Here is a 22,449-nt window from a genome sequence, read left to right on the forward strand (position 1 = left end):
CATAACTGCTTTTCCGACCTAGCTCCTTCTTGTGTTAGCAGAAGTGCGTGTTGTACAAAAGACTCATCTCCCCGTCACTACGCAGAACTACACACCTCCTGGTAGAGAGAAATGTTCCAGCAAACCCCACAAAACCCCTCTCACGAGTGAGCCGTGCTGCTCGCCACCCACCCGGCCCCTCACGGCGGCTCTGCCCGGACTACGCCTCCCAACAGCCCTGGCGCGGGGCGGGAAGCAACCGGGAGGCGGGAAGCAGCCGGGGGATGGGCGGGGGGTCCCGGCGCCTGCGTGGCCCTGCCCGGCCGGGGCGGCTCGGCTCGGCTCGGCTCGGCTCGGCTCGGATTGGCTTGTTCCGTCCTGTCCCGGGCGCGGTGTCGCTGCCCGGCCCCGTGCGGTGCCGCCGGGTGCCGCCCGGCCCCCGCGGCAGCCGCTCCCGCCGATGCCATGCTAAAGACAGAGGTGTCCGCATCCTACCAGGAGGTACGGGGGGCCGGGGCAGGGCTGGGGGGCGGTGTGTCCCGGCTGGCCGGTGGTGCCGGACCCAGGGCTCGCCGCTTGCCCCGCGGTGACACCCGGCGCTGTCGCCGTGGGCTCGCTCGGCTCCGGGCTGCGGCTCCGCCGGGTACCCGCGGCGTCGGGGGCACCTGCACTCTCCGGAAAGGAACGGGGGGTTTGGGTGCGCGTTATCCCGTGTTTCATCTCCGAACGCGGTTAGAATAATGGGCAGCGGTTGTGTTCAGGCATGAGGTAGGTACAGCTGGCCGGTGGATTCTGTAGCCGGGGTTCGGTAACAAGGGGATGGTCTGTCGGGTGTGAGAAGCGGCTTTGGTACCAGAGCTCCCGCGCCCGAAACTGAAGGCCTCTTTATCACCCTGCCAAGACCCCGAGGCAGAGCCTGGTTTGCATATCAATGTACAGGCTCAGCAACCGGAATTCCTTGCTCCTTCCTATCTCTTCTGTTAGAGATACAAGCTATTTGTGCCAAGTTCAGCAGCGGTAGAGAGTTAGAGCAGAGCACTTTTCTTTTGCCTGCAAGATACAAACAAGAGTGGATATTTTCCTTCCTCTGCACGTGACGGGTGTTTTGGAGCTCAGTTTTAATACGTTCTAATTTAGTTTAGTGCCGTCTGTTTAGTTTCAGCTTCTGGTTTTCGTGCCAGGCTAGAAAGCATTGGAAGGTGATGAATCAGCGGACCAGCAAAAGGCCTGTGTGACCAAGTTCTGCTTTTATTTAAGAGATTTTTATCCAATAGGAAGATTTATCAGGATGAACTTGACTTGTGTGCTTGTACATAGGCGATGCACTTGGGAGAGTTAGAGAGAGTTAAAGCATGCACTGATGCCTGAAGTATGGACTGGACTATGCATGTTATGTGTATCAGCCACCACTGAAACTGGTCCATACATTTGGGATTGTCCCAAACTCTATGGCACAAGTCTAGATGGTATGTGTCTAAGTGCAGCACCTGTGATTCCATCCCTTCTCCAGTGCCTGCAGCAGTCTTTGGTACTTCTACCTCAAGCAGGGATGCTCAAATGTCTGGAATTGCCTTTTCTGAGCTTCCCTTTATCTAGTACTTTTCTGTGTGCAGATCTGAAAAGGAACTGCTGGGACATGGGCAGGCTTCCTCAGTTGTTTCACACTCAGCTGTATGTACTGAGCCCAGAGGAATGCTGAACAAAGTCTGTTTCATGCCCTTCCTGCCCTTGACATCCTATCCTATCTCTGAATCCTACTGCAAGCTTAACTGCCCTGCAATTTATGTTCCTTCTGCATTAGCACCATGCTTCACCTCTTTATCAAAAATACAGTGTGGGAAGAGCTGGCCTGTGAGGGTGAACACAGCTGCTGTGATCCAGGTTCACTGTTGACAGAATCTCCAAATCCAAGACAAGTGACAACTGTGAACAAACCAGAATCAGCTGTCACACAGTAATGCTGTGCTGGCTCCCCAGTCCTTAGGAGAGTGTGTCTGTGACTTGTTGGGTTTGTAGGTCTGTGCTGCAGTGTCCTGTAGACACAGTGTGCTGTGTGCCCTACGCTCTGAGCGGAGGGGCTGAGCCACGGACAGTGTGAGGCTCTTGGTCACCTCAGTGGCTGTATACAGCTTCACCTTTTGTCAGTTCAGGTGTTCAGGATCTGTGGTAAAATATAGTTGGTTTTAAGGAAGGGGTCTTACACATCAACCTACTCACTGCACCTGAAGCAATGTTAGTACTCCTGCTTTTGACTGGCTGTCCTTACTGGCTGTCCTCTGGTTTTGTGCGTGAAAACATTATGAAACTGTGTCTGCTTTATCAACCAAGATAAGAAAACATAGTTGCATATTGTTTGGGTTTTTTGTTTTGTTTCTAAGGGATAATGAAAGTCTGTGTTTTCTGAGCTTATCACAGAGTCATTTAGGTTGGAAAAGACCTCTAAGATCATCTTTTTTCTACTTGTTAAAAAGATTGCTGTAGGTTCTCTTGAGAGGATAGGAGATGTTGCATATTGTGGTGTTGTTTAAACTTGTGTTGGGATCTCTTTGCTGTTAGGAATAGAATTCACTTACCCTCTAAATAACCTCAGTCAATGAGGTGCCTGTAGCCAGGGAATCGGAGAGGTATGGGAGTCAACTGAGAAACTGCAGTGACTTGGTAACTTACATTAATTTTTTGGCTCTGGTATAAGGAATTAGTATGATTATAATTGGAACTGGCTTCTTAGTTTATTTAGCTTAATCAGTACAAGAGGTTCAGTGAGTACTCTTCTTGTGTCAGAATGGCTTATTTTGGGTCAGGTAAACAAATAGAACTGGCATGTTTCTACAGAAAGGAGCAATGTGTTAATTTTCCCTTATTTTATGAAGATAATTGAAAAAAATATCTTCAGTTGGACCCTGGTAAGTCTCCTGCAAATGAGCTGAGTTTAGCCTGTTAGATACCTGCTCACACCATGCCACAGGAAATCATGCTTTATTTATGTTCTAAGCATTTAAAAACAACTGGGTAACTGCTTTCATCTGGCTTTGCATGGTGGAAATGAATACAGAAACACAGCAGGAGGTGATGGAGACTTTACGTCAGACTTTGAAGATGTAAAATGAGTGGACTGTTTCCTAATAGGTGCTGATGATTTGGTAATGATATAATGATGATTTCAATACCGAATTAAAGTTGGGTGAAATAAAAGCACTTGTTTATGGATACATGCATGTTACTGTTGAATAAGTTAGAGGTGTAAAGTTTATAGCATTCAGTATGGCTGCATTAACTGTGCCCCCATTTTCTTTGAAATAGGAACAAAGTTAATCTCCCTTACCCAATTAGATAGGTGATGCTGAATGTTTAGCTTGGACAGTTACTATGCAACACATGACGTGCTGCAAGCTTGTGTGCCAGTTTGCCTTGCTCTAAATCTGTATGTCAGTCCCTGCCAGAAAAGAGATAATCTCCTGTGTGTTTTCCAAATTTATCTATCTATCTATCTATCTATCTATCTATCTATCTATCTATCTATCTATCTATCTATCTATCTATCTATCTATCTATCTATCTATCTATCTAATGTATAAAAACTGTTTTTCTTCACAATCTCACGTGATGCATATCTGATGTGACAAGCTTCTGACTCTGACGCAAGTGTCTTGGCAGTTTGGGCCCAGAGCTCTGAATAGCTAAACAAGAAAACATCTGGTCTCTGTTGCTGTTTCAGAAACACCGTAAGACTAATTAGTTGCATAACCACTAATATATAATAATCTGTAGAGTGAAATCAAATAAGTACCAGAAATATAGGGATGTTTGACTGTTGTCTCATAATGACCTACCTATGTGGCTGAGACTGCATTTGAGTGACTTGCCTTAACAACTGTCAAAATGCCTATCGAGCTTTTTGCACCTCTTTATTAAGAAGTGGTAATGCTCTGTTTGCTGGTATGTGCTGTGGTTTGTTTATGCCTGAAAATACATTCTTCAGTGACAGAACGAAGTTCCTGCTTACATCAGAGGACATTGTCCTAATTGGAGGTTTAAACTGGGTTGGAGCTGCCAGGGAAATAATTACTTGGATCTTGAAAGAAAAGGTGGTGTTATTGTTGAAGCAGCAGGGTAGAAGTAGGTTAAATTTAATGTGGTGTCCTTCTCTTTTTGCAGTGTGCAAATCACTTAATTTTTAGCTTTAGGTTTTAGCTGTAAATGTCACTCTTGTCTGGTGAACAAGTGGAAGAGATGCTGGGTGCTCTTGGTCTGGGGGCATGTTTTTGTGTGTTTGGTTAGTTGGAGCCTCTTTTATTTGTACCGTAGAAATTCCAGCAGTTGCAAGTTGAGAGCATGTTTGGAAATTGAACCACTCTTTTAACTACACAGCTGAGTGAAGATGTGGAGCGAGTATCTGAAAACCCAACAGATGAGAGAGAAGGAGAGATGGAAGTTCATGAAGATGCCAGCTCTGTTATTTTACCAGGTGAGAACTCTTGACCCAGAAATTATTGATTCTTGGTGCCTGATAAACTACTGCAATGTGTGGCTTTGGTTATTTTGGTTTTGTTATTTTACTGCACTTCTGAAAACAAACAAAACACTGAATTATTAATTTTTTGTGAATCAGTAGTGATAGAAAGCCAAGGAGGTTTTCCAAAGACTGATGTGAGAATATTTCTTTGTCATAAACTGTGCTCACCCAAAGAAGATGCAGCACATCTGGCTCTGAGGTAGCTTAGTGTGTCATCTTCCTTTGTGTTGTGTCTGACTTCAGTTGCAGTATCTGTGGTGGCAGTGGGTTGCAAGCAAAGTCTGTGCCAGCTTTATGTGAGCAAGATGCAATATTGAACAGATGTGCTTTTAAACAGATTTTTAGTAAGACTATTTGGGCCTGCTTTTGGAGGGTGTTAAATGGGCTTATTGCAGCTCAGGTGTAGGCATTAAGGTAAGCCAACCTGAAAGGAGTATGGCCTCAATGTCTTGCAGCCATTCAAGACATATTTGTTTCAATAGTGCAGTTTGATGCATATCAATGTCCTAATTAATTAGCCTTGGCTGCCATCTCCTAACATGTAACTTGGAGATGTGTGTGTGACCACAGACCTTTGTAAGAGGTTGTGTGTGCAACAGGATTTACTAAAAGGCTCGTGTTTGCTGTGGGAAGGAGCAAACACCAAACTGTGCCATTAGAGTTGAAGAGCAGCATGTGGGACAGCCTCAGAGGGCCTGACTCATTAAATTATGCCACACAGAACAGTCAGCATGAAGTATGGCTGCTTATCTCCTTTCTTATGTTGGGTTTTAATGCTCCTTTTTTGTGTTCAGCTATATCTCACTCACGATCAAAGCGTGATGTGTAACTCAAGAGTACACGAGGTTTTTCCTTAGAAGTATTTCCAAAAGAAATGGCAAATGCACAGAGTATGGGGAAAGCGGTGTCTGTGTGAGAGTGAGACTGGTCTGAAGATCTTCAGAGAATAAGGTTTGAAGGCAAGGAGACTATAAGAGAATTGGCTCAGACTTTTTTTAACTGTAATTGGGAGAAGCCTTTTTTGAAATTTTATGTTGAATGCACAAGGAGTTATGAACTGGAGGGTAACAAATATCTAGTGACTTCTACCATGGTGGAGATGCAATGCAGGGAGCTGGGCAAGAGCATTAGAGTATTAAATCATTCTGCCAATGCATATGCTGAGTGTGTAAGAATCACCTCAGACTGGGAGGCGGGGAAGGGAGTTGTTTTTTTCCAGAGGCAAAGATTGACCATCAACAGACTTTTTCTTATGAACTTTGAACTTTGTTTCTGAGTTGTTCTTGAAAGTAGACCTTGTTTCCTGGCAGTAGTATCCTTAAGCTGAGTGCCACATTCTGACCTGTGAGAAAGAGGTACAATCTTAGGATGCTTATATCTCATGCTTGAGAAGGAAGCATCTGTTTGACTAATCATCAAAACCAGCAATAACTGTGACTTTTTATGTGAAGCTGAGTTTGAGGCTTACTTTCCTCTCTAGTGATTGATCTTTAAATGAAAACTGAGTAAATTCAGCCCAGATATCTGTATTTTAAAGTCCTAATCCGTGTTCTGTTTGGTTTTAGATGGTGAACTGGGTACCACTACCCCTTCTTTGCGTTTCAGCAAGACCTGCTTAAAGAATGTTTTTTCAGTAATTCTCCTCTTTATGTATCTGCTGCTCATGGCTGTAGCTGTGTTCCTTGTCTACCAAACCATCAGTGACTTCAGGGAGAAGCTCAAGCACCCAGTGATGTCTGTCACTTACAAGGAAGTGTCCTTGTATGATGCACCAGGTAAGAACTGTAGCAAACAAAAGGGGTTAAGTTGTTGTGCACATTTTTCTTGGATTGTTAAAAATCTTTGGTGTTGATTCTTCAGGGCCCAGATTGCATATAGTACTTTAACCCAGGTCTTTCACTTCCTCTTTTTTTAATCTATGTTGTGCTGACTTTGCACAGAAATGTTGACATCGTACGGGAGATTTTGGGAGCTTTTGTGCCAATAACATGAATGACAGAAGCTGTGATGCATTATGCAACATTTGATAGATAAGAAGTGTTTTTAGGCTCCAGAATGAGTCCTCTTTTAGAGAAAGAAGATAATTCCTTTTGGAAATATCCCCAAAACTGCATTGTTTAAACAGGGTAGCATGTGGGATGTTTGTCAGGGAATTCAGTGATGCACTGGACAGTGAGGTGCCATTCACAGTAAAGAAGGTGAATTTCTCAAACCAACCACAATGCCACTTTCCACTTCCATCCTGTGTTGTTTACAAGTTCATATTGCATCAGTAGACAATGAAAATGTGATGTGACTGCAGGGAACAATGTTGGCATAAAAATGTAGCATGGCAGCAGAAACTGCATTACAGTTTGCAAGAGGAATTACTCTACATTTTTGAAAAGTGAGTTGTATCCTTATTATTTTTTAAAATTATCCAGCAGCCATTCATAAATAGAGCTGGGGTATCAAGTGCAGCTCAGTCAGTCATGGGTCAGTTTCCAATTTAACAGTGGCACTGCAGTGTTATTAATTACAAATAACCACTCCAGTAATTGTGGCTGAAAGGAGAGTGTTTCAAAGTTGTCGCCATATTCCTGTAGTTGTTTTTCTGTATAGTCAGTTAGGCTTAGCTCTGTAAGTAGGTCTTTGTGTTTGGACCATATGGATTTGACTGTAAGCTCAAGCTTTCCCTCCTTTTTATTTTTTCCACATGAGCTTTTCATACAGCAAGAGGAAAAAATTTCATTTAAAGAAGCAGAGAAACATACATACAAATCCAAAAGTACTGTTGGGCATCCCTGCTAGATCAGAGAACCTAAATTAATATAGTCCTTTAGTTTATTGCTCTATTAAAGTGATGAGATGGCAAGTTGCAAACACAGAGCTCTGAAGAAAGGGATAAAGCATTTATAGACTGATACATGCTGACTGCTTTGACATGTCACATTTTGATGGGCACATCATTTCAGTTGTGAGAGCTAATTATATCTAATAAATAATACTTTTTTTTTTAGTTGGTCTAGATTATATTCCAGCAAGCTTGTCTACAATAATAAATGTGACATATGTGGTGTAACAGAATTTTGGGGTTTGGGTCTTGTATTTTGCTAGCCTTCTAAAGCTGAGGTGGCTGAAGTTCCAGTGAATGTTGTTGGACTGAAATGAGAGGTTTACAATACATAGGAGTTTCCATCCAGGTGAAGTAGTAGCCTGCCTACCCAGTGGTATAAATAATAAAGATGGCAACACTTAGTGCTTATTTGATGTCTTTGGTTTTTATCATGACATCATATCCAGTGAAGAGAAGACATCAGATGTTCTGAAAAGGATCTTTTCAGTTTTATAAGATCAGCCAGCAATCTTTGATCTATCATGTATAGTTCATACATTATTTCCAATTAAAATTTGATTGTGTCAAATGCCAATGTCTGAAAACATGGACAAACTGAAGCACTACTTGTCCATTTGACTTCAGTAGTCTCCTAACTTATTTTACGGATTCATTTGGGGTGAAAGGGACTGATGTATTAGCTGCTGGTTTATGGAAAGACTAGGGAAACTTAGTAGCTTCTGTGAACCGTGAGTTATTGTAACAGAGTATGAACACTGATTTTTTTGCCAATGCATGGTAGGGGTTCTGTCCTGATGCAGCTGGTGCTTTTGACCTGCTCCAGAAAAATGCAGAAGTGCATAGTTTGATTTGATTGTTTTGTTGGATCTTGAGGATAGCTCAGTATCCTGTCAGATTAAATTCCAGAATGAAAATCTATGTACTTGGGAAGGAAATCAGTGCTCTCCAATGTTTTTCTCCCAAAACAGGTATTGCCTTTTACCCAGGGAAGGCTCGGCTGCTTAGCTGCAAACATCATTACTACGATCACATTCCTCCTCTGATAAATCCAGGTCAGCCAGGACACATTGAATGCACCACTCAGAGAATCAACTACACAGATCCTTTCACTAATCAAACTATGGTAATAATAATATAATAGAACAAAGCTTATTCAGTATGGGTTTTCTGCTCGTAATTGTATTTGAAAGTAAAAAATATTTACTATGTGCTATAAAAAAAAAATCCTTTCTTCCAGGTTTTTTTCCAAGCCATCTGTCCTTTTGTTTTCAGAAATGTAAAAGACCTCAGTCAGTGTGTATATGTGTTTTGGAAGATCAGCTGTCGTGTGGGTGTGTGCAGCACAGAAACTTGAATGGGATAAAATATGTCATTTTTCACAACAAAATTCTTATTTCATTCTTGTCCTGAATGAACTGGGAAGCATTCTCCTTGGTATTGTAAATCTGGCTTTGATTGAAAGCCGTAGCAGTTATTCCATTAAAGCAAGATAGCTAATCTCTTTTTGTATGTTTGCTGGGATTTACATACTATAATTGTCACACTTGGAAGAATCTTAGATAACCACCAAGCATTTCACTGAAGTGCTGTGAGCCAGCAAGATGGGTGTACTGGGTGATTGTCTTAAATTGCCCTTAAAAATGCAGGGAATCTAGCTGCTATATAAAGAAATGGTAAAAACCCACAAATGACCATATTAATACTTTAGATAAAGTGATTGCTCAGATTGTTTTTAAGGAAACTAAACATGAACAAATAAACTATCTAGGTACCCATTTGGTCATCTTTGTTCCTCTTCATGTTTTGCTTCTCATCTAGTCACCATTTGTTTTTGGGAAGCAGCTCCGTAGTACGTTTGAAAGTAATAGTCTAGGTGCAAGTCTAATTTAATTTCTGCTCCTATATGCTCTTTTTGCATGTTTTAACAAACTAAGAACATGCAATTTTATGCTGTGTTGTAGATTCATTTAGAAGCTTGCTGATCCAGTAGACTCTAGTCTTGCAGTGGACTAGAGAGGCACTGAGGCAGAGACCTCTGATGTTCTCCACATCAGACTCCAGATTAACTTTTTTCATGTCAAGAGCGAAGTTCCAAGACTTTAATACTCAAAACAGTTTTGATTGTCCTCCTGCAAAATGCAGGGCCTTGACTGGTAATTCCATGTGAACCCAAGGGATGATGACAGAATTAAAGCCGGTTTCTTAGAAAAACACTAAATCTTGATACTAAAAGGATGAATTCAGTTGGCATTCTTGTCAGATATTTTAATAGATGTGTACTTAGTAGCAGCCAAGAAACTCTCAATGTGTATTAGTTTTTTATAAGGTATTAGTGCCAGTTGACAAATTCTTGAACAGGAAATGAGGATTCTTTTGCCACTCTCACCATCTCTGTTTGCTTACAGAAGTATGCTTTGGTTGTTCAAGGCCCTCGTGATGTGAAGAAAAAGGAACTGGTGTTTTTGCAGTTTCATTTAAATGAAACAGACCAAGATTTTAGTGCCATTGACTACCTTCTGTTTTCTTCTTTCCAAGAGTTTGTCAACAGGTATGTAAAGGAATGAGCTGTGGCTGCACTGAACTTGCTGCCATAATACTTGGGAAAGCAAGCTTTTTTAGTAACAATCAGACAGGCTTTTATGTATTTTTTTTTTTAATGTTTGGGTTATGCTGATGCTCTTTCATATCTTTGTTTGCTGATCTTACTTTTTAGAAAATGCACTGAGAACTTTTTCAGTGACAAAAAGTGCTCTCAGCTGTGCTCAAATCATTTGTTGCTGCAATTTCTGGAAGTTTGAAGTTTGTGCTGGCTTACTGCTGTCTGCTGCTATGGGTGATCAGGAAGTGTGCTGTCCTGGGTAGTGTGTCAGGAAGTGCAGAGAGAACACCAATGTTTCTGTACCATTTGGGTTTTTTTAAAGCAGTTACTGTGAAGATCAGATCCCTAGATTGATTTGTTGTGATTTCATTGAAAGATTAACTGTATTTTGTTGTCTTACTGGCTTTATGTAGGATTCTATAGAATGATTCATATATGGGGTTTTCAAAATTGCTTCATATTTGTTCAACATTGGTGCCATTAGAGTGACTGATTACCTTATTCTAATTTTAATAAGAGTGGAATTAATCTTGAACTTTCTTCAAAGCCCCACTCTTTTTCCCCTGTGACAATAAATTTCATACTTAACTGTTTAAGTTTTGCTTTAAATTTAACAGTTCAAGTTCTGTTCTTCTCTCTGTGATCCAGATTAAAAGCTAGACAAGAGATATTAGTCATATTGACATCTGATAGAAAGCCCTATTTTGGTAATACCTGCTCAATGAAAAAGGGACAGGGGATAAAGGACATGCAGAATCAAATTGGGTGAGGGAAGGGAAGAGAAATAACAGATTTTTATTGTAGCAACACATTCTCAGAGGTTTGAACTTATCATAATGGTGCTCTCAGATACAGCAGAGACTGGAAGTGTTCAGTTGCTGTATCTCTGGGTGGCCAAAGGCCAGTTATCTGAATTTCCTTTTTACACAGCTTTTCTACTTCAGTGGAGGAGAGATTTTAAGTCACTAAGTACTTTCTGTAACTACACTAAAACACCTCATAAAATGCTAATGTTCCGGGTATTTTAGGCATTGATATTTTAGGGTGAGAAAATACCAGTTAGAAGTAGTGATGTAGAAGGTGCTACTTGTTCCTTGCTTGCTGGTTTTTCTCATTTTTTGTGGCTTATGCTGCATTTAGAAACAGGTACAGTGGGACCGATTCCAGCAAGGTGCTCAGCTGCTGCTACACTGCCAGACAGCGGCACTGCCTGAGACCACCCCTGGTGTTGCATGTGGCTCTTTGCAGAATGTGCCAGCTTACGAGACACAGCTCAGTCTGTGCTTAACCGGGTCTTGGAAGCCACGTTTCTGTGCTCGTTGTATCGACTTGCAGATAAGCCATTTTAAAGAGCTGTTTCTTCCCAAGTTAAAACACACATGGCCCCACTTACACTGGTAGTATTTCTGCAGCTGTGCCTGCTGCTGGCCCAGACGCTTGTGCCACGTGTCGTGCACATGCAGGTTAGATGTGCAGAACAGCAGTGTGCTTGTTGCAAAGGTCTGAGCTTCAAGGCTGTGCTTGTGCCAGAGCAGGTGAGTCGGTTAAGAATCATCTGTAAGATGCCTGGGAGAGACCTGGATCGCAGCCTTCTGCTTCCAGGTTTGCCAGGTCAGACCAGTTATATGGCAGATTGGTCCATGAAAAGACAGGGAAGTGTCACTTTGTTCCTAGAGAAGCTGCCTTGTCCCTGTGTTGGAAGGCACCAGAATGGAGGCCAGGGGAGTGAAGGCTGGGTTATGTTTGGAGAAAAGTAAAAAGAGGATGGGGATGTCTGTTTGGGGATGCATCCTTTGTGCTTGTTTGAGGCAGGTAATAGGAATGGGAGTTAAAACTGGTTTTGAACTAACCCAGGTTAATGGTAAAATTGGCAAAGGCATGTAGGCCTTACTAGTAAATGATCTGCATGTCTAGATGAAATACAGGAAGAGAGACGGTTGTAGACAGGAGGCCAGTAGTGTTGTCTCTTTTACAGCATCCTCCAAACCTTAATATGGATTGTATGGCTTGTCTTGCTCAGTATTGTGTTTGTTGTCCTTCTGTCCCAGGGCATGAACTGGACAGGCTCAGGGCAGGTTGGAAGTTTGTTTCTCCTGACTGTGAAGTGCATGTGAAACTGCACTGCATATGCAGAGTGCACTCGTTCTGTCCAACTTTCAGTAGAAGAGAAAATAGAAATGATTTCTGCTTCATCAGCAGATGCTAAATTTAGTTGATGGGAAGTCTGGGCTAAGATATCTCTAGAAACTGTTGTGTGTCCTTTCATAGAGCCTCTAAAACTTCAGTTAGTGGGCTTTGTCAACTACTTGTCCTGACAAAGTGTCTCACTTACTGGTTATGAGAGCACAGTATTAGCACTGTGTCCAGCAGTTCATGTACAGTGTTATCAGAGATGCTAAAACTCACTAGATATCATCATTACCGTTACAGTTTTTTGCCATGGCTGCAAACAGCTTGTGTTGGGCTAGGCAGGGAGACTGATGTGAAACATATAGGGTATTCCATCATCTCAAATCATGATCCAAACCCCCCTTGAAACTGGTGAGAAGAGGCCTGCTGTATCTGCACCACAGTTTCTGTGTAGGCAGTATTATGTGCAGCTCATTTTTGCCTTAAATAGCAATAATTATATCAGTAAAGGCTGCTGAAAGCATCAGCCACAAGCTGTAATAAAAATGGCATCTAGAGACTTGTATCTTTAAGGGGTTTTTTGTGGCATAGCAAGTGGTGAGGACTCAAGCAAGGTCCAGTTGTTTCTGTCGAGGGTTTTATTCTCCGCAGCTCTTGTGTTAAAATCGGATCACAGACTACATGAAACTGGCACTGCTCTCAAGTTTTGTTCTGGTCTCCACAGAACACTGCTGCACCGTGTGCTGTTGTTAGCCTCTGAGTTGGAGGGATACTGCTGCTGACTTCTTTTCTTCTTTTTTTTTTAATCCAGTGGCAGCTGCTGTCTCTGCCATATTAATTGGAGGGAAGGAAATAATGAAACCCTTGCAAATTACCCAAAAAGTGTGGCTAAAAATACAAATTCCTTTCCTGAACTATCATTAGTATAATATATGGGTTTTAGAAGAAAATCCTCTGAACGTACTACTGACAAAACTATTGTTAGTGTAGCATGTAAAATAACTCATGGTCCTGTGAAATTATGGATACCAGTCGGAACAGATCAGAGATTATTAAGGGGTCTAAACAGAGCTCCATGTTCATGTCTCTGATCTGAATTGCTGCAAGCAGAGAAACAAATTATAACAGAAGTGTCAAAACATTGGGAACCACACCAGCTGACCCTTTATTAGATCCCATGGCTGTCTGAGAGTTTTCTGGTCTGGATAAATGCAAAAGCAGTAAACACAAATTGGGTTTGAACCATCTGTGGTTTTGGCTCTTGCTGTTGCATTGGAATCTGATGGTGGGATGTCCTAAAAACTGCCTCTGGCTCACGTGGGTTGGTCCATAGAGACTGGTGTTAGAAGGATCCACTGCAGCATTTACAGAATTAGGTCAGTGACTCCCACAGTTGGGACAAACACAATCTCTCATGGTCTGGCCTTGACTGCTCTGGGCAATGGGCTTCCCTGTTTAGTAGGTTGAACAGTCAGAGAGCACTAGCTGAGAGGAGACCAGGGCTTTGTAGTTCACCCGAGTGAGACGGTGGCCTCTTGCAGTTCTCTTTCTCTGCTGTGATGTAGCAATTTTTGCATGGTCTTGAGGCACCATTAATATCCTGGGAGAGCCTGGTGCAGATTATTCTAGGAACCTTACCATACTTCTAAAGGACAGTGTAATAGGAAGAAGAACTTACTGAAAAACAACAATAAAAAAAGAAAGAAAAACTCTCCAACCAACAACAAAAAAAAGCGCATCTTTTGTAGGTTGTCTGTCTTTGGGGTGAAGAGGGAATTAAAAGAAACTGCCTGGAGAACTGTTCTTCAGCTTAAAATTGCTTGCCTGCCTTGTGTTCATTTAGCTGTGTGTGGTTTTAAAGCTGCATTATTTGCCCTCTGCCATAATTTATGCAAAGCTTCTGCCTCTGCTCTACTCCTGCCACCCCCCCTTTTTATTTTCCCCCCCACACTCTGTGGCAGTGGTCTGAATTATGGGCAGATGCAAGGAGATGCCTTCTCATATTATTAATCCTTCTTTTTCAAGCCTACAATTACTGTTGAGGACAAAGTATTCTACTGCTGTCTGCCTACCATGTAAGTTGTGGCTGTAACGTTCAGCTCTGTGTCATAACTTCCTGCCTCAATTTTCCATGTTGGTTTGGAAAGCTTTTCTAGGATGCTGTATTTAGTCTGACATTAGGCATATGACTGGCTGGCAGAGTGCTAATTAAGTATGTTCCTCTTGAGGGGCAAAGCACTCCAGTGCTCTTCTGTTCTGTCCCATCAGCTGCTGCTGTACCCACATCCAGAAGGGGGAAGAAGTCGTTGTGGGATTAGGTGTCCCTGTGTCCCTGGTTTGTGAGGAGCAGTCAGGCTTTGTCCTTATGTTCTGCCCACATCTTTCTTGTGGGAGTTAGAGAGGTGCACTGCCATCCTCTCGGGGTCACTAAACAAGCACCTAATGTCACAAATAAAGATATTCTTAACTTGCTAAAAAACCCTTGGAATAGCACCTGTCTTGATGGGTAGCAAAGACCATTAGTTTTCCTTTCCAGGAACAGTTCTCCTTTCTATGTGTTGTGTAATGGAGTTCCATGTTTGAGCCATTGCCTGAAGCCCTGACAGGAGCAATGGCTTTGGTGGGTTTTGCCTTCCTATGAGCATGTGCATATTCACCTGTTAAGCCTGAGCAGGAGGCATAGTACAGAGGAGCCCATAGTGTGATATTCTTTTTATCAGTGCATGCTTTTCCTGCCTTTTGGACAAGGCCACCTTGGTTTCTAGGAAGAAAAGGAGCCCTGATTTTGAAAACTAAGAAAAAAAGACAGGAAAAGTCCTGAACCAGCACTGACTGGATTTGCCCAAGTCTTCCTGATTGGACTGTTGTCTGGGGCAAGAGGTTGCTTCTTCAGCTCTGCTTCTCTTCTTTACTTCTTTGCATCTTTCTCCTGAAAGACCAAAACACCTTAGTCTCTCAGCGGACCTGGTCATGCACACCCTCTGCCATACAAGAAAAGTACACTCTTTCCCTTCACTAGGAAGAAGGAAGTTTGGGTCAAAACCCTCTATCTTGTTTTAAGGATCAACATACCCTGAACATCTCTCTGCAAACTGAATCTATAGTTAGTAAAAATAGGCAGCATAGGCTTTAATGATTCATGACTCATCACAGTGGTTTACCCCTTCTTCTCAAATGAAACCTTGTTGGAAAAGCAGCTGCAGGGCTAGGCTTATTTCATAGGGATGACATGAAAGTGGCTAAAATCACAGTAGGTAAATAATAGGAGATGAAAAATGGAAGGAGCTCCATGTAAATAGCATGGTTAATTCACTGTGTCCTGTGCAGCTGGTAGAGAAGAGATGGAGACCAGATATATCTCTTTACTTGCAGCATGAGGGGTATTAGGAGCCTTTAAATGGCTTACAGTCACAGTATTAAAAAAGATCCTCAAACAAACAAACCAAAAAACATACAAAGCAATCCTGCTGTTCTGGGGGTTACAAATATCTGTGATTGCATAATATTGGGGAAACAGCCATGTTGTTGCAGATGGGAGCCTTACACCAAAGGTGCAGTGTTTCCAAAATAATAGGAATATACTGAATGCCAATTTCAAAGCATTTTAAGTACGTCTGCATTGCAACTGGTTTATTTGGCAACCAGTTTACTTGCATCCCAGAAATGAGGTGAAGCAGCCTGCCCTGCCTCTAGGCTCTTCCTTCTTCTCTTGCTTCTTAACATGGTGACGAGTTGTTTCCTGAGGTCCTGGCTCTGCTCCTTTCTGTCCCAAAGATGACAGATGAGCAGAACTAAACTCCCCTATGAGGCAGAACAATTCCCCAGGGCAGGCAGAACTCCAGGGTCACAGGGCACCAGGTAAGTCTTCTGCGGTTAAAGATGTGTTACCATTAATGAAAACATGACTACGTTGAATTTAGCAGGTGAAAGATAAAAGGAATTGTGACCATTTTTTGAAGTGCCTGTAGGTCTGACATTCTTCTGCCTACAGTGCTTAGAGGGTGGTCAGTAAAATAATGGCCTTTTTCCTTTAGTCCAGAAAAAGAAAAATTCATGAAGGACTGTGAGAGTTCATACTCCAGCTGGAAGTTTTCTGGAGGCTTTCGAACTTGGGTCAAGATGTCCTTGGTCAAAACAAAAGAAGAAGATGGTAGTGAGACTGTTGAATTCAAACAAGAGGTAAAAAAAAAAAAGGAAAGAAATAGTGTTTGGGGATCTCTTAGTTTATTAAGAATTAGTTACTGCCATAGTTTTAAATGATAACTGGCCAACAGAACTAATTCCTGGGGCAAGTAGCAATATGAGTTGGAAGTGGGGGGGGGGGGCATGTTGGTTGGATTTTGTTTAATTGCATCCACTATGCCACTTGCTACTGCACAGCTTTGGCTGTACAGTTACTCATGTTCTTTCTTAACATGGAGTGGTTCTCTAAAAGTGTAAATTAAATGTCTCTTTGTGTTCAGCTGTTGGTTTGGCCTAGTGACACATCTCAGGAAAACATCTAATAGGCAAGCCAGAAATTCAGGCCTCAAATGTGTTATACATGACCCCTGTAGTCTGAGGTAAGGGTCCAAAAGAGACTGACATAGAAATATTAACACAGCTACCTTTAGTTCAAGGTGGAGAACAACTGCCAAAAGAATTGTCTAAATAATAGGTAGTATTGGAAAGAGGTATTGTTTAGGTTACCATAGGGGCTGATGTTAGGATGAAGAGGTAAACATAAGCCTTGTATCCTTTGTAGCATTCTCATGTCTGCTTTTTGTTTGGGTTTGGTATTTTTAGCTGTTGAGTGTCCTTAGAGACACGGAGTGACTTAACTTTACATCATTTAAAACTAGAAAATATCCAGGTGGAAGATGCAAACTTATCTAGAGAGGAAATGAGTTTGACTTTCATTCCTGTTCTGTTCACACTAATGGACAGGAAAATAATTGTGTTTTGAGTTTGTTTTGCTCCCAGTGTTGGTTGAAAAGGAAGTGTCTCATCAGTGCCGAGCAGTGAGGATTTTAAAAGCAGTCCTTCCCAGAAGTGTCTCTTCCAGAGACTACACTTTCACTTAGTCCATGGTATGCTTGGAAAGAGTATTTTGTGGAGAGCAAAATGAAGCAGTCTTCAGTTCTTCTATCTTTAGTTCTCAGAGTTACACGACATAGCTTTAAGGGAAGAGCAGAGCTGTGACTGTGAAGTGGGTACCCTCCCACTCAATTGGAAGAGGACAGGAGGCAAATCCCAGAGTCATGCAAGTCCCAAACTGATGCCTGAGTTTGGAGGACAGGAAAGAATGCGTCAGTCAGCTGCTGCCATGTAAGCACTGACAGCAGTTGTCTGTCAGTCCTTCATCTCCTACAGCTCTGTATCACTTGCCATTTGGTGCTTACCAAGTATAGGATTTTTGAAAGTCCTCCTTTGGATGCCCAAGTCTAACATATCTCAAAGTGAAAACAAAAGGCTGACTCAAAGTCAGGGAAAAAAAGAAGCTTTTTGTGACCATAAAAATCTGTTTAGTTCAGCAGTTACAGAGTGATCATCAGGGTAGATGAATGCTGTGTTGGGGGTTTTTTGTTTGTTTTGTGGGTTCATTTGTTTGTTTTTAATAAAACCTAGGAACTAGGAATCAGATCCCTATTAATATAACAGCAGAAGTTGAAACAGCTCAGACATAAATTGCACTTGCTTTGTTTGACAGTACAACATCTGCTCAAATTGCATGAGGAAGTCCATTAGCCTTTCAAATCTAAAACTGGGAGCTGGCATACCAGAAAGATGGATACAAATACTAGGTCAAATAGCACAGTCAGTCACCCTGCTAACTAGCCCAGTAGTCATTAATCTGAATTTTCTTCCTTCTCATTGCCTTCATTTAGCTTTGTGTACTGTTTGTTTCCCAGTGTGCAGTTTTCTTAGATGAGTGTAGTTGGGGTGCCGGTACCCTGCAATAAGGAAATGAGCTGTAGAAATATGTGGTAAGTCTGCAGCAAAGGTGCTTGACCAGAAAACAGGAGGTGGTGAAGCTCCCATATGCTCTGAATGGAGACACATGGTGTTCTAGCTCCTGCTTCTACTTGTTTGCAGCCTAAAATCTGGTCAGGGCAGGGTCTATGGAGAAGACTAATAGAAACCTTGAGGTATTTGTAAAGAAACTGTGCCGTGGTAAATGGGAGGCTTTTGTAGCAGGTCATCCCTCATACAATGGAAAAGCTTGTAAGCAGGTGAAGATAGCAGTCTGTTTAGGGAACTTCCAGCTCTGCCTTCCTCTACCTGGAAAAAACGGGTTCATAAAATATGGGAAAGGCAGGTTCTTCCATGATCTGTCTCATCTTCCTATTTACAACCCTGAAATGAAGTTACAGTACTGCTGGATTCATTACTTCCACTACAGAATTAAACAACTGTAGGATGAGCAGCAGTACTCCCTCGTGCACACACAAGATGCAAACACTCCTTTGAGGGCTGGAGAAGGGAGAGGTCTCTCCATCACTGTGCTTTCCTGTGAGGCCACTGTCTGGCTCTTGAGTGGTCTGTACTGTCCCCTAGGACACAGGTGCAGTTAGTTACTGCCTGTGTACAAACCTCGTGTAGTTCCCCTCTGGGCTGGGGGTGGGTGTTACAATACAAAGGTTTTTCTGGGGCCTGATGTCTTAATACTTTCCTGACTGTGGTTCTCAAGACTATGGTTTCATGTGGCTGTAACATAGTCTGGTATCCTAACCCAGTTCCCTGTTGGAATTGTGCTACAGCTCAATTCCAATTAACAGCTGGTCACTGTTAGTTTTAAGTGGTAACCTAGTTAATGGGCAGTACTGGGAAGCATAGTTTTGGTTCTTAACATCTGGGCTTTTCTCCCCTTCCATTTTCATTCTGCACTTGTTGGAATCTTATAGTTTATTCTACAACTGATTTTTCAAAAAGGAGTCTTCCTGCCACCACCGTGTAGTTCTCTGGTAAATAAAACTAAATTAGCATTCATTCATGAGAACTCTCCAAATGTTGTATTACTCCAAGTAAATGAATTTTGTAAATTATTCCCCTCCCCATGAAAGGCAATTAAAAAATGGTATGTAGTGTGATACTGAGTGAGAAATAGGAAAATAATAGGAACATGAGACAGACAGAGGAAATTACCGTTTCCCTGTTTTGGGAGCTCATTGTTCCAGATAGAGAAAGGCTGAATTGGAAGTCCCAAAATAGTCTGCTATTTTTACCTTCTTGCAGGCCTTTTCTGTTGCACAAAAGACTCATTTTACCACTGAAGAAAGTAACCTGCACCTTTTTTTTCTCCTCTCCCCAGACTAGCGTGGTTAACTATATTGACCAGAGAACTGAACCAAGAAGTGACCAGCTGTTTTTTGTGGTATTTGAGTGGAAAGATCCTTTCATACAGACTGTTCAGGATGTGAGTAACACCCTACTCCCCATGTGAATTGCTGTCTCATGGTTTGTGTGTGCTTGCACTTACCTCTGTTGTCTCACTCCAAGCAGAAATGCAGAGGAAGAGTGAGGTTACTCTGAAATTTCAGGCTAGGCTCTTCCTTATATCCAGTAATGCATAGTCTGTGGAGGTCAGGACCATCTGATGCCTTCCCTTGGGTTGTTGACACTCAGCATTCTGCTTGCAGGTAGAGGTACACGTAGCTAAGAAAAGCAGCCTATGTTCTAGCAAAGCATAGTTTCAGGTCAAGATGGAACTTCTTGCTTAAATAAGTGTGCTTGGATAAACTGATTTAATGATTCTTTCTTTTTTTAATTAATTGACAAACAAAAAACCTAGGCTTAAATAATAAAAATAGCCTAGTCTATTTTTTATCATTAGAATAAAATTTGGTACTGTTATTTAAATGTACAAAAAGTACTCTAAAAATCAGCTAAATATGCTGCAGCCAGAGGTGTAGGATGTGCCAGACATGATGTGCCTACACCATGATCAATCCCTGGAGCGCTTCAAAGATGAATGCTGCAGGTACGTGTGCTGTAAGCATTTGATCCAGAGTTTGTTTTCCTAGTGTTCTAGGGGAGAAGGGCAGATACATTTGCCCTTCCCAGAAAAATGTAGAGTGGCAAAAGTGTGCAGTGAATCTGTTCTACATTTTGCATTTAAAATTACCCTACCTGACAAGCGAGGTCCAGCAGCAAAATCCCACAGCGTTCTTGTGTTCCTGCCCAAAACCAGTGTGAGTGCAGACTGTGTGGGACAGGAGATGGAAGCTGGTCCTTTGCACTCCTGCTGTCCTGTCCATGCTGGACCCTGGAACCTTCTTGGCCTTGAGAGCCAGGTCATATTCCCAGACCTCTCATTCTTCTCTGCCAAGCAGGGTTCACACCTTTGCCACTTTCCAACTGAAAGCTGCCCTTGATCCAGTGGGTTGGGAGTATTCATTTCCTGGTGCTGAAGAGGCCGTAGTTCACAAGCACTGGCAGCTTTCAGGAAGATTAACAAATATGGAAAGCCTGTATAAGACCTGGCTCAGGGGGATGACCTACTGACACTGTGCTGGCTGGCCCAAAAGTGTATCCTGCCTGTTCATTGCTGCCTAAGCCTAGCTCTGCCTGCTTCATCAGGGACCCTAGAAGTCATTCTTGTGTCTAGAGGTGCAAGGAGAATTCCAAGCTGTAAATAAACTTAACTGTTCTTGAACAAACACAGTAAAAAATACAAAGTACTTGCTGTAGATCAAAAGCTGGTTTAGCAATCTAATCGTAGCTGCTTTTCCTAACCTTTGTCTTCTGGAAGATCTTCTTCCATGTGACTGCTTCTTTTTATAAATATTTAAATGATACAGTAAAGTTTAATCTATAATTTTAAAATTAGCGATTTAACTGTACCCCTAAAGTTTTAAAACAACTCAATATCCTAAAACAGTGTAAAAGGAATTTAGCAGCAAGTATACTGTGTTTTATTCCTCCTTGAAGGAGTCAGAAAACCACAATATGGAGAGAAGGCACTACAGGCAACCTTTGCAGCATAAAGGAATATGCTGCAAAACACTTCATTTAGGAAAATGGAACTGTTTGTTGTTTAATAGGTGTAATGTATGATGAATTGGATGAGGGGACTAGTATTTTTCATCTCTTTCAGATTATCACAGCAAATCCCTGGAACATGATTGCTCTTCTTTGTGGTATCTTTTTGGCTCTGTTTAAGGCTGCAGACTTTGCTAAGTTAAGTGTTAAGTGGATGATCAAAATCAGAAAACGACATCTGAAGAGGAGTCGTCAAGTAATGAACCATATAAGCTGAGACTAAGGCTGCTTTTTAACTGTTCATAGCAGGAGGGATAGAAAATAACTGGAATAAACTTCAATCAGCAATTAAAGCTGAAACCCAGGTATGTTTTCTGCCAGAAGGATGATGGCTGGAGGAACAGCCTAGTGAACCGGCCTTCGAACTTCAGAGAGGAGCTAACTCTAGGACAGGTCTAACAAACTCATGCTTTTCTATTCCCAATTTAACAAGTTTACCTCAATGTATGGGGGAGCCTGGGGGAAAGAAGAGAAGTCACCAATGTTCAGAAATTCAACACTGTAGAAAATGGTGAAAAAGTGGACAGAGTTTGAGCACTTCTCAAACAGACCATTTAACTTCTGCATGAGCTGTGAGCTGCACCTGCTACCACAGCACAGTCACTGCCCTGACTGTGCTTAGAAGAAGGTAAAGTACTCTAAAAGCAGCCTGGCCTCCCTTCTCCAAAGTATGTTTTAAAACAAAACACACTGGAATTCTATTACATGTCATTTTTGATTTAAAGCATAGTGACTTTAATATTAAAAAAATGTTTCAAATAAGATACTGTGTACCTTCTTTGAAAATACCTGTTCTCACATTCAGCTGGAGCTTAACAGGAGGCAGTCCAGGCAGAAGTGTTACTGCACAATAAGGTAAAAAAACAAAAAAGCTATTCCTGATCAGTCCAACTCAAAGGAAAGTCGAGCAACATGATAAACTGGGGGGCTTAGCTGATGGTCCATTTCGAAGTCCTTCTCAGGCTGTTGCTTATCCCTCTTTCCCCACCAGTCTTTGCTAAGGAAGTGAAAAATAGTCTTTCATCAGCAGGGCATTGAAATGTGATTCTCTTTCATAAAGGGAATGACTGCTAACTAACTGTGCTGGGGTGGTGGTGTCTTTTTCTTCCTTATAAGTCCTGTGTTAGTTGAGATACCAGACTTGGACTTGTGGAGTCTACAGGGCAGCAGTGCACCAGTGTGCTTGCTCTGAAGGCTTTGTTGCAAGAATGCCAAATAGTATTTTGCTTCTTCCTTCCTCTTCTAACAGTATTAATAGAGGAATAAGTAAGTGTATCAAAAGTACCCCCTCAGCTTTTTTCCTTTCTTTTTTGGCTTCTTTGTTCTTTTGGAACAAAATTTACTACATTCAGATGATTCCCCGAGCAAATC

General features: G+C 42.0%; 1 protein-coding gene across 4 annotated transcripts; it reads left to right on the forward strand.

Moving 5' to 3' along the window:
* Nucleotides 1-305: 305 nt before the first annotated feature.
* On the forward strand, nucleotides 306-21,840 carry PACC1 (proton activated chloride channel 1). Of its 4 annotated transcripts, none has more exons than XM_064648272.1 (8): nucleotides 306-480; nucleotides 4,348-4,444; nucleotides 6,058-6,267; nucleotides 8,297-8,451; nucleotides 9,734-9,876; nucleotides 16,092-16,236; nucleotides 19,349-19,453; nucleotides 21,134-21,840. In XM_064648272.1, the coding sequence occupies exons 1-8, from the start codon at nucleotides 445-447 to the stop codon at nucleotides 21,293-21,295; spliced, it is 1,053 nt and encodes a 350-aa protein (XP_064504342.1). In that variant the 5' UTR covers nucleotides 306-444; the 3' UTR covers nucleotides 21,296-21,840. The 4 variants fall into 4 exon arrangements, with proteins under 4 accessions (XP_064504342.1, XP_064504344.1, XP_064504345.1 ...); XM_064648274.1 differs by having other exon boundaries at nucleotides 6,166-6,267; XM_064648275.1 differs by having other exon boundaries at nucleotides 309-480; nucleotides 4,285-4,444; nucleotides 6,166-6,267.
* Nucleotides 21,841-22,449: the final 609 nt, after the last annotated feature.

Source organism: Pseudopipra pipra, chromosome 3, assembly GCF_036250125.1.
Source record: "Pseudopipra pipra isolate bDixPip1 chromosome 3, bDixPip1.hap1, whole genome shotgun sequence".
NCBI classification, from domain to species: Eukaryota; Metazoa; Chordata; class Aves; order Passeriformes; family Pipridae; genus Pseudopipra; species Pseudopipra pipra.